Genomic DNA, 14,952 nt, shown 5'->3' on the forward strand with positions numbered 1-14,952 from the left:
GAAGGAGTCGTACTCATAGCGATTCAGATCGCGGTTGATTCCGATCTAAGCGCCGAACCACGGCGCCTCCGCGTTCAACACACGTGCAGCCCGGTGATGTCTCCCACGCCTTGATCTAGCAAGGAGAGAGGGAGAGGTTGGGGAAGACTCCGTCCAGCAGCAGCACAACGGCATGGTGGTGATGGAGGAGCGTGGCACTCCAGCAGGGCTTCGCCAAGCATTGCGAGAGACGAGGAGGGAGAGGGGTAGGGCTGCGCCAAGAGAGAGGATGTTCTCATGTGTTTGGCAGCCCCAAAACCCCACTATATATAGGGGAAGGGGAGGGGCTGCGCCCCCATCTAGGGTTCCCCCCAGGGATGCGGCAGCCCCCAGATCCCATCTGGGTGGCGGCCAAGGGGGGAGAGAGGGGGCGCACCTAGGGTGGGCCTTAGGGCCCATCTACTCCTAGGGTTTGCCCCCCTCCTCTTGAGGGCGCCTTGGGCCTTGGTGGGAGGCGCCCCAGCCCACCTAGGGGCCGGTCCCTTCCCACTATTGGCCCACGTAGGCCTCTAGGGCTGGTGGCCCCTCCCGGTGGACCCCCGGACCCTTCCGGTGGTCCCGGTACATTACCGGTGACGCCCGAAACTCTTCCGGTGGCCAAAACGGGACTTCCCATATATAAATCTTTACCTCCGGACCATTCCGGAACTCCTCGTGACGTCCGGGATCTCATCCGGGACTCCGAACAACATTCGGTAACCACGTATATCTATTCCCTATAACCCTAGCGTCATCGAACCTTAAGTGTGTAGACCCTACGGGTTCGGGAACCATGCAGACATGACCGAGACGTTCTCCGGCCAATAACCAACAGCGGGATCTGGATACCCATGTTGGCTCCCACATGTTCCACGATGATCTCATCGGATGAACCACGATGTCGGGGATTCAATCAATCCCGTATACAATTCCCTTTGTCTATCGGTATGTTACTTGCCCGAGATTCGATCGTCGGTATCCCGATACCTTGTTCAATCTCGTTACCGGCAAGTCTCTTTACTCGTTCCGTAACACATCATCCCGTGATCAACTCCTTGGTCACATTGTGCACATTATGATGATGTCCTACCGAGTGGGCCCAGAGATACCTCTCCGTTTACACGGAGTGACAAATCCCAGTCTCGATTCGTGCCAACCCAACAGACACTTTCGGAGATACCTGTAGTGCACCTTTATAGCCACCCAGTTACGTTGTGACGTTTGGTACACCCAAAGCATTCCTACGGTATCCGGGAGTTGCACAATCTCATGGTCTAAGGAAATGATACTTGACATTAGAAAAGCTCTTAGCAAACGAACTACACGATCTTGTGCTAGGCTTAGGATTGGGTCTTGTCCATCACATCATTCTCCTAATGATGTGATCCCGTTATCAACGACATCCAATGTCCATGGTCAGGAAACCGTAACCATCTATTGATCAACGAGCTAGTCAACTAGAGGCTTACTAGGGACATGGTGTTGTCTATGTATCCACACATGTATCTGAGTTTCCTATCAATACAATTTTAGCATGGATAATAAACGATTATCATGAACAAGGAAATATAATAATAACCAATTTATTATTGCCTCTAGGGCATATTTCTAAAAGTCTCCCACTTGCACTAGAGTCAATAATCTAGTTCACATCGCCATGTGATTAATACCCAAGAGTTCACATCACCATGTGAATGTAATGAATCCAACACCCATGGGGTTTGTTCTATCTTGCTTGTGAGAGAGGTTATTAGTCAACGAATCTGAACCTTTCAGATCCGTGTGTGCTTTACGAATATCTATGTCATCTTGTGGATGCAGCTACCACGCGCTACTTGGAGCCATTACAAATAACTGCTCTACTATACGAATCCGGTTTACTACTCAGAGTCATCCGGATTAGTGTGAAAGTTTGCATCGACGTAACCCTTTACGACGAACTCCTTTTCACCTCCATAATCGAGAAAATTCCTTAGTCCACTAGATACTAAGGATAAGTTCGACCGCTGTCATGTGATCCATTTCCGGATCACTATTGTACCCCTTGACCAACTCATGGCAAGGCACACTTCATGTGCGGTACACAGCATAGCATACTGTAGAGCCTACGTCTAAAGCATAGGGGACGACCTTCGTCCTTTCTCTCTCTTCTGCTGTGGTCAGGTCTTGAGTCTTACTCAATACTCACACCTTGTAACACAGCCAAGAACTCCTTCTTTGCTGATCTATTTTGAACTCCTTCAAAAACTTGTCACGGTATGTATTCATTTGAAAGTACTATTAAGCGTTTTTGATCTATCCTTATAGATCTTGATGCTCAATGTTCAAGTAGCTTAATCCAGGTTTTCCATTGAAAAACACTTTTTCAAATAACCCTGTATGCTATCCAGAAATTTTACATCATCTCTTATCAACAATATGTCAACAACATATACTCATCAGAAATTCTATAGTGCTCCCACTCACTTCTTTGGAAATACAAGTTTCTCATAAACTTTGTATAAACCCAAAATCTTTGATCATCTTATCAAAGCGTACATTCCAACTCCGAGATGCTTACTCCAGTCCTTACAAGGATTGCTGGAGCTTTGCATACTTGTTAGCATCTTTCAGGATTGACAAAACCTTCTGGTTGTATCACATACAACCTTTCCTCTAGAAAATCGTCGAGGAAACAATGTTTTGACATCCTATCTGCAAGATTTAATAAATAATGCAGTAACTGCTAATATAATTCCAACAGACTCTTAGCATCGCTATGAGTGAGAAAAATCTCATCGTAGTCAACTCCTTGAACTTGTCGGAAAACATCTTAACGACAAGTCGAGCTTTCTTAATGGTGACACTTACCATCATTGTCTGTCTTCCTTTTAAAATCCATCTGCACCCAATAGCCTTACGACTATCAAGTATTTCTTCCAAAGTCTATACTTTGCTTTTATACATGGATCCTCTCTCGGATTTCATGGCCTCGAGCCATTCATCGGAATCCGGGCCCACCATCGCTTCTCCTTAGCTCATAGGTTCATTGTTGTCTAGCAACATGACTTCCAAGACAGGATCACGTACTACTCTGAAGTAGTACGCATCCTCATCGTCCTACGAGGTTTGGTAGTGACTTGATCCGAAGTTTCATGATCACTATCATAAGCTTCCACTTCAATTGGTGTAGGTGCCACAGGAACAACTTCTTGTGCCCTGCTACACACTAGTTGAAGTGACGGTTCAATAACCTCATCAAGTCTCTACCATCCTCCCACTCAATTCTTTCGAGAGAAACTTTTCCTTGAGAAAGGACCCATTTCTAGAAGCAATTACTTTTCCTTCTAGATCTGAAATAGGAGGTATACCCAACTTTTTTGGGTATTCTATGAAGATGCATTTATCCGCTTTGGGTTCGAGCTTATCAGCCTGAAACTTTTTCACATAAGCATCGCAGCCCCAAACTTTTAAGAAACGACAACTTAGGTTTCTCTAAACGGTGTCGTCTCAACGGAATTGCGTGGTGCCCTATTTAAAGTGAATGCGGTTGTCTCTAATGCCTAACCCATAAACGATAGTGGTAATTCGATAAGAGACATCATGGTATGCACCATACCCAATAGGGTGCAGTCATGATGTTCGAACAGACCATCACACTGTGGTGTTCTAGGCGGTATTAATTGTGTAACACTTTCCACAATGTCTTAATTGTGTGTCAAACTCGTAACTCAGATATCTCTATGATCATATCATAGACATTTTATCCTCTTGTCACGACGATCTTCAACTTCACTCTGAAATTACTTGAACCTTTCAATAATTCAGACTTGTGTTTCATCAAGTAAATATTCTCAGCATCTACTCAAATCATCTGTGAAGTAAGAACATATCGATATCCACTGCGTGCCTCAGCACTCATTGGACTGCACACATCAAATGTATTACTTCCAACAAGTTGCTCTCTTGTTCCATCTTACTGAAAACGAGGCCTTTCAGTCATCTTGCCCATGTGGTATGATTTGCATGTCTCAAGTGATTCAAAATCAAGTGAGTCCAAACGATCCATCTGCATGGAGTTTCTTCATGCATATATACCAATAGACATGGCTCGCATGTCTCAATCTTTTCAAAAACGAGTGAGTCCAAAGATCCATCTACATGGAGCTTCTTCATGCGTTTTATACTAATATAACTCAAATGGCAGTGCCACAAGTATGTGGTACTATCATTACTATTTTATGTCTTTTGGCACGAACATGTGTATCACTGCGATCGAGATTCATTTTAGGTGCAAGACCATTGAAGGTATTATTCAAATAAACAGAGTAACCATTATTCTCCTTAAATGAATAACCGTATTGCGATAAACATAATCCAATCATGTTTATGCTCAACGCAAACACCAAATAACAATTATTTAGGTTTAACACCAATCTCGATGGTAGAGGGAGCATGCGATGCTTGATCACATCAACCTCGGAAACACTTCCAACACATATCGTCATCTCACCTTTAGCTATTCTCCGTTTATTCCGCAGCTTTTATTTCGAGTTACTAACACTTAGCAACCGAACCGGTATCTAATACCCTGGTGCTTCTAGGAGTACTAGTAAAGTACACATTCATATAATGTATATCCAATATACTTCTGTCGACCTTGTCTGCCTTCTCATCTACCAAGTATCTAGGGTAGTTCTGCTTCAGTGACCGTTCCCGTCATTACAGAAGCACTTAGTCTCGGGTTTGGGTTCAACCTTGGGATTCTTCACTAGAGCAGCAAATGATTTGCTGTTTCATGAAGTATCCCTTTTGCCCTTGCCCTTCTAGAAACTAGTGGTTTTACTAACCATCAACAATTGATGCTCCTTCTTGATTTCTACTTTCGCGGTGTCAAACATCGCGAGTTGCTCAAGGATCATCATGTCTATCCCTGATATGTTATAGTTCATCACGAAGCTCTAATAGCTTGGTGGCAGTGACTATGGAGAACCATCACTATCTCATCTGGAAGATTAACTCCCACTCGATTCAGGTGATTGTAGTACCCAGACAATCTGAGCACATGCTCAATGATTGAGCTTTTCTCCCTTAGTTTGCAGGCTTAAGAAACTCGTCAGAGGTCTCATACCTCTTGACGTGGGCACTAGTCTGAAATCCCAATTTCAGTCTTCGGAACATCTCATATGTTCTGCGACGTTTCAAAAACGTTTTTGGTGCCACAATTCTAAACCGTTAGCATTACACACTGAACTATCACGTAGTCATCAAAACGTGTATGTCAGATGTTTCGCAACATCTACACACGACGCTGAGGTTCAGCACACCGAGCGGTGCATTAAGGACATAAGCCTTCTGTGCAGCAATGAGGACAATCCTCAGTTCACGGACCCAGTCCGCATAATTGCTACTATCAACTTTCAACTAAATTTTCTCTAGGAACATATCTTAAACAGTAGAACTAAAGCGTAAGCTATGACATAATTTGCAAAGACCTTTTAACTATGTTCATGATAATGAAGTTCATCTGATTATTTAATGAACTCCCACTCAGATAGACATCCCTCTAGTCATCTAAGTGATACATGATCCGAGTCAAACTAGGCCGTGTTCGATCATCACGTGAGACGGACTAGTCATCATCGGTGAACATCTCCATGTTGATCGTATCTACTATACGACTCATGTTCAACCTTTCGATCTCTTGTGTTCCGAGGCCATGTCTGTACATGCTAGGCTCGTCAAGTCAACCTAAGTGTTTCGCATGTGTTCCGAGGCCATGTCTGTACATGCTAGGCTCGTCAACACCCGTTGTATTCGAACGTTAGAATCTATCACACCCAATCATCACATGGTGCTTCGAAACAACGAACCTTCGCAACGGTGCACAGTTAGGGGGAACACGTCTCTTGAAATTTTAGTGAGGGATCATCTTATTTATGCTACCGTCGTTCTAAGCAAATAAGATGTAAACATGATAAACATCACATGCAAATCATAAAGTGACGTGATATGGCCAATATCATCTTGCGCCTTTGATCTCCATCTTTGAGGTGCGACATGATCACCTTCGTCACCGGCATGACACCATGATCTCCATCATCGTGTCTTCATGAAGTTGTCTCGCCAACTATTACTTCTACTACTATGGCTAACGGTTAGCAATAAAGTAAAGTAATTACATGGCGTTTTCATTGACACGCAGGTCATACAATAAATTAAGACAACTCCTATGGCTCCTGCCGGTTGTCATACTCATCGACATGCAAGTCGTGATTCCTATTACAAGAACATGATCAATCTCATACATCACATATATCATTCATCACATCCTTTTGGCCATATCACATCACATAGCATAGCCTGCAAAAACAAGTTAGACGTCCTCTAATTGTTGTTGCATGTTTTACGTGGCTGCTATGGGTTTCTAGCAAGAACGTTTCTCACCTACGCAAAAGCCACAACGTGATATGTCAATTTCTATTTACCCTTCATAAGGACCCTTTTCATCGAATCCGAACCGACTAAAGTGGGAGAGACAGACACCCGCTAGCCACCTTATGCAACTAGTGCATGTCAGTCGGTGGAACCTGTCTCACGTAAGTGTACGTGTAAGGTCGGTCCGGGCCGCTTCATCCCACGATGCCGCCGAATCAAGATAAGACTAGTAACGACAAGTAAATTTACAAAATCGACGCCCACAACTACTTTGTGTTCTACTCGTGCATAGAAACTACGCATAGACCTAGCTCATGATGCCACTGTTGGGGAACGTAGCAGAAATTCAAAATTTTCTACGCATCACCAAGATCAATCTATGGAGTAATCTAGCAACGAGGGGAAGGGGAGTGCATCTACATGCCCTTGTAGATCGTGAAGCGGAAGCGTTGCAAGAACGCGGATGAAGGAGTCGTACTCGTAGCGATTCAGATCGCGGTTGATTCCGATCTAAGCGCCGAACCACGACGCCTCCGCGTTCAACACACGTGCAGCCCGGTGACGTGTCCCACGCCTTGATCCAGCAAGGAGAGAGGGAGAGGTTGGGGAAGACTCCGTCCAGCAGCAGCACAACGGCATGGTGGTGATGGAGGAGCGTGGCACTCCAGCAGGGCTTCGCCAAGCATTGCGAGAGACGAGGAGGGAGAGGGGTAGGGCTGCGCCAAGAGAGAGATGTTCTCATGTGTTTGGCAGCCCCAAAACCCCCACTATATATAGGGGAGGGGGAGGGGCTGCGCCCCCATCTAGGGTTCCCCCCAAGGGGTGCGGCCAGCCCCCAGATCCCATCTGGGTGGCGGCCAAGGGGGAGAGAGGGGGCGCACCTAGGGTGGGCCTTAGGGCACATCTGCTCCTAGGGTTTGCCCCCTCTCCTCTTGAGGGCGCCTTGGGCCTTGGTGGGAGGCGCCCCAGCCCACCTAGGGGCCGGTCCCTTCCCACTATTGGCCCACGTAGGCCTCTGGGGCTGGTGGCCCCTCCCGGTGGACCCCCGGACCCTTCCGGTGGTCCCGGTACATTACCGGTGACGCCCGAAACTCTTCCGGTGGCCAAAACGGGACTTCCCATATATAAATCTTTACCTCCAGACCATTCCGGAACTCCTCGTGACGTCCGGGATCTCATCCGGGACTCCGAACAACATTCGGTAACCACGTATAGACCCTACGGGTTCGGGAACCATGCAGACATGACCGAGACGTTCTCCGGTCAATAACCAACAGCGGGATCTGGATACCCATGTTGGCTCCCACATGTTCCACGATGATCTCATCGGATGAACCACGATGTCGGGGATTCAATCAATCCCGTATACAATTCCCTTTGTCTACCGGTATAGTACTTGCCCGAGATTCGATCGTCGGTATCCCGATACCTTGTTCAATCTCGTTACCGGCAAGTCTCTTTACTCGTTCCGTAACACATCATCCCGTGATCAACTCCTTGGTCACATTGTGCACATTATGATGATGTCCTACCGAGTGGGCCCAGAGATACCTCTCCGTTTACACGGAGTGACAAATCCCAGTCTCGATTCGTGCCAACCCAACAGACACTTTCGGAGATACCTGTAGTGCAGCTTTATTGCCACCTAGTTACGTTGTGACGTTTGGTACACCCAAAGCATTCCTACGGTATCCGGGAGTTGCACAATCTCATGGTCTAAGGAAATGATACTTGACATTAGAAAAGCTCTCAGCAAACGAACTACACGATCTTGTGCTAGGCTTAGGATTGGGTCTTGTCCATCACATCATTCTCCTAATGATGTGATTCCGTTATCAACGACATCCAATGTCCATGGTCAGGAAACCGTAACCATCTATTGATCAACGAGCTAGTCAACTAGAGGCTTACTAGGGACATGGTGTTGTCTATGTATCCACACATGTATCTGAGTTTCCTATCAATACAATTTTAGCATGGATAATAAACGATTATCATGAACAAGGAAATATAATAATAACCAATTTATTATTGCCTCTAGGGCATATTTCTAACACCGACCCTCTCTTCAATCCAGAACAATGGGCGCGAGTGGTTGCTAAACGTTCTTGAGCCACTTCCAGACGTGGAGCGTTCCATGGTTCTCTTTACCTTGTGGCGTTCTTGGCATATCCGCAATGAGGTTGTTCATTATAAACCAATGCCGACCATGGAAGATTCGAAGTGTTTTCTTGTGTCCTATTTGAATTGGATCTTGTGCCTTAAGGTGGACTTAGCTTCTGACCCGGAGAAAGGAAAATAGATTATCACATGTGATAAGGTGCTGCTGCGGCCGTATGAAATAGCATCTGCTCGCCCCCCTGAAACTTGGCAGCCTCCTAGCTCGGGTTGGGTTACACTAACACTGATGGCTCATTCTCGGACGAGGAATCTGCCGGTGCAGGTATGGTTCTCAGAGACAGCAATGGTAATATCATTTTCTCGGCCTGTAGAGTACTGTTTTCGTGCAGAGATGCTCTTGAAGCGGAGTTGTGTGCATGCATGGAGGGTCTCTACTTTTCCTTGCAGAGAAGTAATTGTCCGATATCCATAGAGATGGATTCCATTGTGGCAGTTAAGCTTGTTCAGTCTAGAGAAGTTGATGGATCGGTGTATTCTTCCATAGTTACTGAAATTAGATATCTTTTGAGTCTTCATGAATCATGTATTACTCATATATCTCGATCCCAAAATAGGGTTAGTGATAGTCTAGCTAATTTTGCTCATACCAAAGGTAGAACTAAAACTTGGTTGGGCTCTGGTCCTGAGGAAACTGTCCAGCTAGCTGCTGATGATTGTAATTCTATGAGTTGAGTAATACAAGTTATTCACCCGCAAAAAAAAAAAGACGAGAAGAAGCAAACAAGGAGCTTGCACGGGATATTAGCGAGGACCTTGACGGGATCTCAGTGGGCCGATCCAACGGGCCTGCGCGTCAGGATCGTACGGCTCGGGAGGAGGCTGATTTTTCCCAGTTTTCAGCCGGCTGATTCGTAGCGTTGGCCATAATGATTTGTATTCAACTCAAAGAAAAGTAGTGCTATATTCGGTGTTTGTCTTTCTGTCTCCATGGAACTAAACGAAGATTATACTAGCACATATCTATTTCTTTGGGTGACCAAAGTGGCCATTTCAAAGTTTAGGACCCAAATTGACCCATTTGCCAAACAGAAAGGGCCTAGTCTACTAAACTCTTCCCTCGTGATTTGTAGACCAAATGTATGCATTATTATTTTAGGGTAAAAATTAGCTATAGTCACTAAACTCGTTTTATGGGTGCAAAATAATCCATTGAACTCGGGAGTTCAACTTTCGGGTTGACAAAGTTCGTGTGCGCAGATACGGTCACTGACAATGTTTCTGTACGTATTTCGCCCACGTGGTGCCATCAGGGTCGGTGCATGAAGCCACCTCAGCGTATGGGGGACCGCAACGTGATAGTTGGCATCTAGCAGGGGGAGCACGTGGCCAGATGTACCAGACGGGATCGCACACACGGGGTTTACCCAGGTTCGGGCCCTCAGCTTAGAGGTAATACCCTACTCCTTTCTATTTGATTGACGTGGGAAAAACACCTCGTGTGAAGGGGTCACAATATACGTGGAGATGTTGCTATCTAGATCATGACTAAATGTAAGATGATTCAAACTACCCCTGGCATCGCCTTATAACAGGGGACGAGGCCTAGGGTCACATGTTATCAATCGTCCCAGAGTCCGGATGGGATGAGGGGTCCCTAACTTGAACGCCATGGTAAGATTCTTCTAGAAGGATGGCTTCTCGCACGATGAGGGACCCAGTGGACATATTGGGCCCTGAGGGGACCCATCGTTCGGCTTGCCAACCGACAAGCCACTCTTGGTGTCATAACCATTAGAGCCTGCTAAGAGAACGTGCAAACAAAGATTCACCAAAAGACAGTCTCCATATTTTTTTACATGTAGGCCCTGCTTATCATTGACTACAATGATTCCTTCCCATTAATTGAAAATTTGCAACACATTTGATTCAATTCGACTTCATCTCTAATAATTTTGGTGGAAAATTAGTCGCGTTGCGGCTTACAATGATGTAACATTAAATACTTAGTTAAAATATAAACTAATTATCTAATAATTGCGGTGGCAACGACTGGATTAGTCAACGGGGCATAGTTGCGGCCATGGGTGCGACCACCACCTCCATGGCGACCAACTCCACGACCACCACGACCAGGACCATGGCGGGGGCGGGGGTGGGGTCAAGGTCAAGTGGGGATGGGACAATGCGGGCCTCGATGCCCCCGAAGATGGACTTGTCGCGCTCGTCCCATGCCGGCCATGATTCCATGGCGATGGCGGTGACGACATTGTGGGTCTTGATGCCCCGGAAGATGGCCTCAACGCGATCGTCCCAAGTCGTCCATGCTTCCATGGCGGCTGGGGTGAGTGTGTGGTCGGAAATCAATAGTTCCCTTTGGGGGGTGGGGGGGGGGGAGGGAAGATTTGGAAGGCACCCGAGAGAGCAATATGAGAGAGGGAAGGAAACGACGACCTTTTAGGAGGCCGCAGGCGGCGGGCGGCCATCAAGCGATGCACTTCCGATGAGAAACGCGGCTTCGCTCACACGCCTCTCGGCTGCTCACGCGACAACTCCCAACACCTTCACATTCAAACTAGGAGATAATGCTATGTGGCGTCCATCTGACGGGCTGGCCATGGGAATCGGAGGGAGTGGCCATGGGAATCGGAGGGAGTGGCCATGGCATTAATGGCTGGGTGCCCGTAGCGGGTGGTGAGAAGGAAGAAGCTGAAACTGCCTTCCGCGCTGCCTGTTGGGTTGGGATTGAACTCCACACTAGCCCTCCACAACCTCTAAATATGGAGGATGCGAGCTTGCTGGGAGCTCCATAGATTATAGCAATCTACAGCTATATATCGACTCTATTAGAGTAATACTTTTTGTCAAAAGGACCATATTAACGAGTTGCTCTTAATCGCCACAAGAAGCGCGGTACCAACGGTGACCGGCGAATCCTGATCGAATAATAGAACACTAGTACTACAACATTACTGCTGCATTGCCAGGTCACAAAGCTAGCTGCTACCACTAGCTTCGTTTAGGTACGATAAGACTACGGCTACTGCTAATACTAATGCTAATGTCTCTGTTTATACTCAACCGCTACTACAGCATAGCCAATTTCTTGATGTTGATGGGGTACGCTTCCCGCGGCGACTCGGAGCCGAATCCCTTGCGCGCGATCCTGGCGTTCACCACGTCTGTCGGGTGGAGCCCGTCGAAGAAGACGTACTTGGTCCGGTCCCTGCAGATGGGCCCTCCCTTCCTACACAGCACCCCGGATGAACCCAGCTCACTGCAGCAAGCCCGATACGTCTCCCTGATGCCTGACACAATCAAAATTCAAGCCAAATAAGCTAGAGATCCACATGACCAATATCGTCGTAACCGATCGATACAGGCGTCGATATCGTACCATGTTTCCTTGGGTGGTCTAGCAGGTCCTTGATGATCTTGTAGGAGTCGACGACGGAGAAGCTCGCGCCGGGCATGCGCGGTCCCGCGGCGTCGACGAGCGACCTGAGCTCGCCGTTGAAGAGGAGCGCCGCGCCGTTCACCGGCTCGACGCAGCCCGCGCCGGTGACGTTGAGGGACGCCCTCACCACCGGGGTGCACCCCATGGGCTGGATGGAGAAGATCACAAACTTCCTCGCCCCCAGAGCATACAGCCTCTGCACACACGTACATGGTGCTGTAATCAAATGTCTCACTAAAAACGGCAAAAAAGAGGCACTGTACCACGAGAAAAATAAAACCGAATGGCCCACGTTAGGCAGCTGCCCAGCCTACTCATTCAATCCATTCACTTGATTTTCATACTGCATGTACTAGGAACCGTACTTCTGCAGGCAGTACGCTCCTTCAATACAGTTTGCAATGAATGGAGAAGGAAATGCTCTGTACGTAGTAATCAGAGCACAGGAGTGTGCATTAACTAACATGCCACTCACCTGAAGATGGGCCGAGAGCTCGGTGATGAGTGAGCGTGTGAAGTCTGACAATTGGGGCCTGGCTGTATTTCTGGGCTGGTAGTAGTTGAGCAGGTAGTCGTTGCCGCCTGTACCGATCACGAATAGGCTCTTGGGCAGGAAGCAATCGTGCAAGAAATCATGGCCCTTCATCCCGCGAATGTTGGCTGCCGTTGCCCGAAGGTCGGGGAGAGTCACTGCCTCGAAGTTGCTGATTTGCTGGTTCAGGCTCAACACCTTGCCCTAAATATGCAGCACACACACATATCACATACTCCCTCCTTTCCGGTTTATAGGGCTCAATTCAAAAATCTCACCAAACAAGGTAGATGGTGAGTGGTGGAATACTTTTTGTAGTTTGTAAAAACACCCAATTAATGCTCTTGTTTTCCTCAAAAAATTATGTTTACCAATGTATTAATTGCAATGCATGCATGCATAAAATATATGCATTGATCAATTTTCTCTTAATACTTGCATGCAATGATTTAATGTACCTTGGAATCTGAACATGTGATAGGGAACAACCAAATTGAGCCTTATAAAATGAAAAACTAAAATTTTAAGATAAGCCTATAAACCGGAAAGGAGGGAGTAGCCATCTTCTATAGCTATAAGTGATCCAGCTACAGTTATTGTAGTGTCTCCATTCCACCACTTTTTCACAAAAATGGAAATCTGCCATTGGTATCGCTTTCACTGTTTCACATGATAATTCTACACTAAATGTATTCCCTCTATTTCAATTAATAAGTTGCGCGTGAATTTTAAAATAACTTCTGAGCATAAATTAGACCGACCAAATTGGATTATACGTGACAAAAACTATATAATTGATTTTTTATTTGAAAGAAGTTTTCAGTGGTATAATCTTTTATTGGTAAAAATATGTGTTATTGATATAATTTATGATACACAAGTTAAACTTTTAGGATGCGTGCACGACTTGTTAATTGAAACAGAGGGAATAGCTGAGCAGTTGAAGCTCGAACACGCATGACAAAAGTTGAATTTTTAGGATGCGTACACGTCTTGTTTATTAGAACACAGGGAATAGTTGATTAGTTGAAGCTCGAAAACGCAACCAAGTAAAGAGAAGCAATACTGGCAATGTTACTCACGGTGTCCTGGCCGGTACGGTCGAGGATGCCAGAGCCGCCGGACGCGAAGTTGACGCCGTGCAGCGCGGCGCGGCCCCTGGTGCCCGGGTCGGCGAACGGCGGGATGCGGCCGCCGCGGGGGAGGCGGAGAAGCTCCCCGAGCGCGTCGATGGTGTTGCGGCCGTTGGAGAAGCGGCCGGAGGGGCCGAGCGGGAAGTCGACGCCGTAGGGCAGGTAGTCGGCGCGCACGCCGGTGCTGTTGAGGAAGTTGTTGTTGCCGTTGTCCACCAGCGAGCTCCCGAACACGAACACGGCCTTCACCATCGGCCTCGCCCGGCCGCCGCCGCTCCTCCCTACCGCTTTGCCGCCGTGGCAGCTCGTCGAACCGCCCGCACCAGCAGCGGCAGCCTGACGTGTTAGCACGATATATAGGTAGAGCGACGCCACGACGGCGGCGAGCTTGGCCATGGCCATCGTCGCTCGTCGGTGAAACGAACTGAGATAAGGCCGGCAGTAACCAAACAAAATCGAGGTAGCGATAACCGATAAGGTACTGGAGCTAACGGTAACTCGTGAGCTTTACTCCATGACACAGAGGTACCAGCGGTGACACAGAGAGGCTTGCTACTTATAGGCAGAAGAGGTCAAGAGGGAGGTGCGCAACAGCGACATCTGTCGGGCTGATTGAATGCGGGTAGGTTTGTGCACCTCGAGAGGCAGAGGGATCTGGGTATCTGCATGCAGTTACTGCATGCGCGCGTACAGTAAAAACTCTTCTCTGCGGAGTGCATATGCATGAGTACGTAGTAGTTTTCGATCAGCATGAGGGATATGGGGCACATCACTTACTGAGATCTTACCGGGTGCGTGCAGACAAGGAGCGATGTGATATATCAAGCCGGTGGATAGGCAGGTGACAACTGCGTTGTTGGCACTCAATGAACACTTGACCAAACGTTCGTCTAACAGAAACTTGACTGTTGCTCTTAGGCGTGCCATAGAACAGGGAAAGATATCACATGATACCACATGTCAAAACTCAAATTCCCTCATGTCTGCACGGACGGCTCAGTGAGTGATCGGTCGTCAAAATACGACCCAACCGCTCCTCAAACTGGCCCTATATGGTCTGGTTAGTGACCAGTCGCGAAAATGGACCGAACTGTCCCCTCAAACCAGCCCCATAAGTGTGGGCTATCCCGCACTTCTCAAACCCAACTCACATCTGGAACGAAATTGGTGAGGTCCGGATGTGTCCGGACGCGCCTGTCACATTGGACTGATGAGAGGGACCCACGCGGAAAGTCATGCATTCGCCGGGCGCCTCCTCTAGTTTAGTGAGGACGCAT

At 47.3% G+C, this 14,952-nt stretch overlaps 1 protein-coding gene across 1 annotated transcript; it reads right to left on the minus strand.

The window, feature by feature from the left end:
- Nucleotides 1-11,399: 11,399 nt before the first annotated feature.
- Nucleotides 11,400-14,204, minus strand: LOC123165481 (GDSL esterase/lipase At1g29670). Its single transcript, XM_044583136.1, has 4 exons — nt 13,625-14,204; nt 12,486-12,746; nt 11,951-12,206; nt 11,400-11,861 (listed from the first exon to the last, which is right to left on the minus strand). Exons 1-4 carry the CDS (start codon nt 14,075-14,077, stop codon nt 11,641-11,643), a joined length of 1,191 nt encoding a protein of 396 aa, XP_044439071.1. The 5' UTR covers nt 14,078-14,204; the 3' UTR covers nt 11,400-11,640.
- Between the last annotated feature and the right edge of the window lie 748 nt (nt 14,205-14,952).

Source organism: Triticum aestivum, chromosome 7D (genome assembly GCF_018294505.1).
Source record: "Triticum aestivum cultivar Chinese Spring chromosome 7D, IWGSC CS RefSeq v2.1, whole genome shotgun sequence".
Lineage (NCBI taxonomy): Eukaryota > Viridiplantae > Streptophyta > Magnoliopsida > Poales > Poaceae > Triticum > Triticum aestivum.

Coding starts and splice junctions, on each gene's coding strand:
- LOC123165481 (XM_044583136.1), bottom strand. CDS start 14,077: ATGGCCATGGCCAAGCTCGCCGCCGTCGTGGCGTCGCTCTACCTATAT. Junction 12,747..13,624: donor ACCGTACCGGCCAGGACACC/GTGAGTAACATT, acceptor CTGCATATTTAG/GGCAAGGTGTTGAGCCTGAA. Junction 11,862..11,950: donor AGACCACCCAAGGAAACATG/GTACGATATCGA, acceptor TGATTGTGTCAG/GCATCAGGGAGACGTATCGG.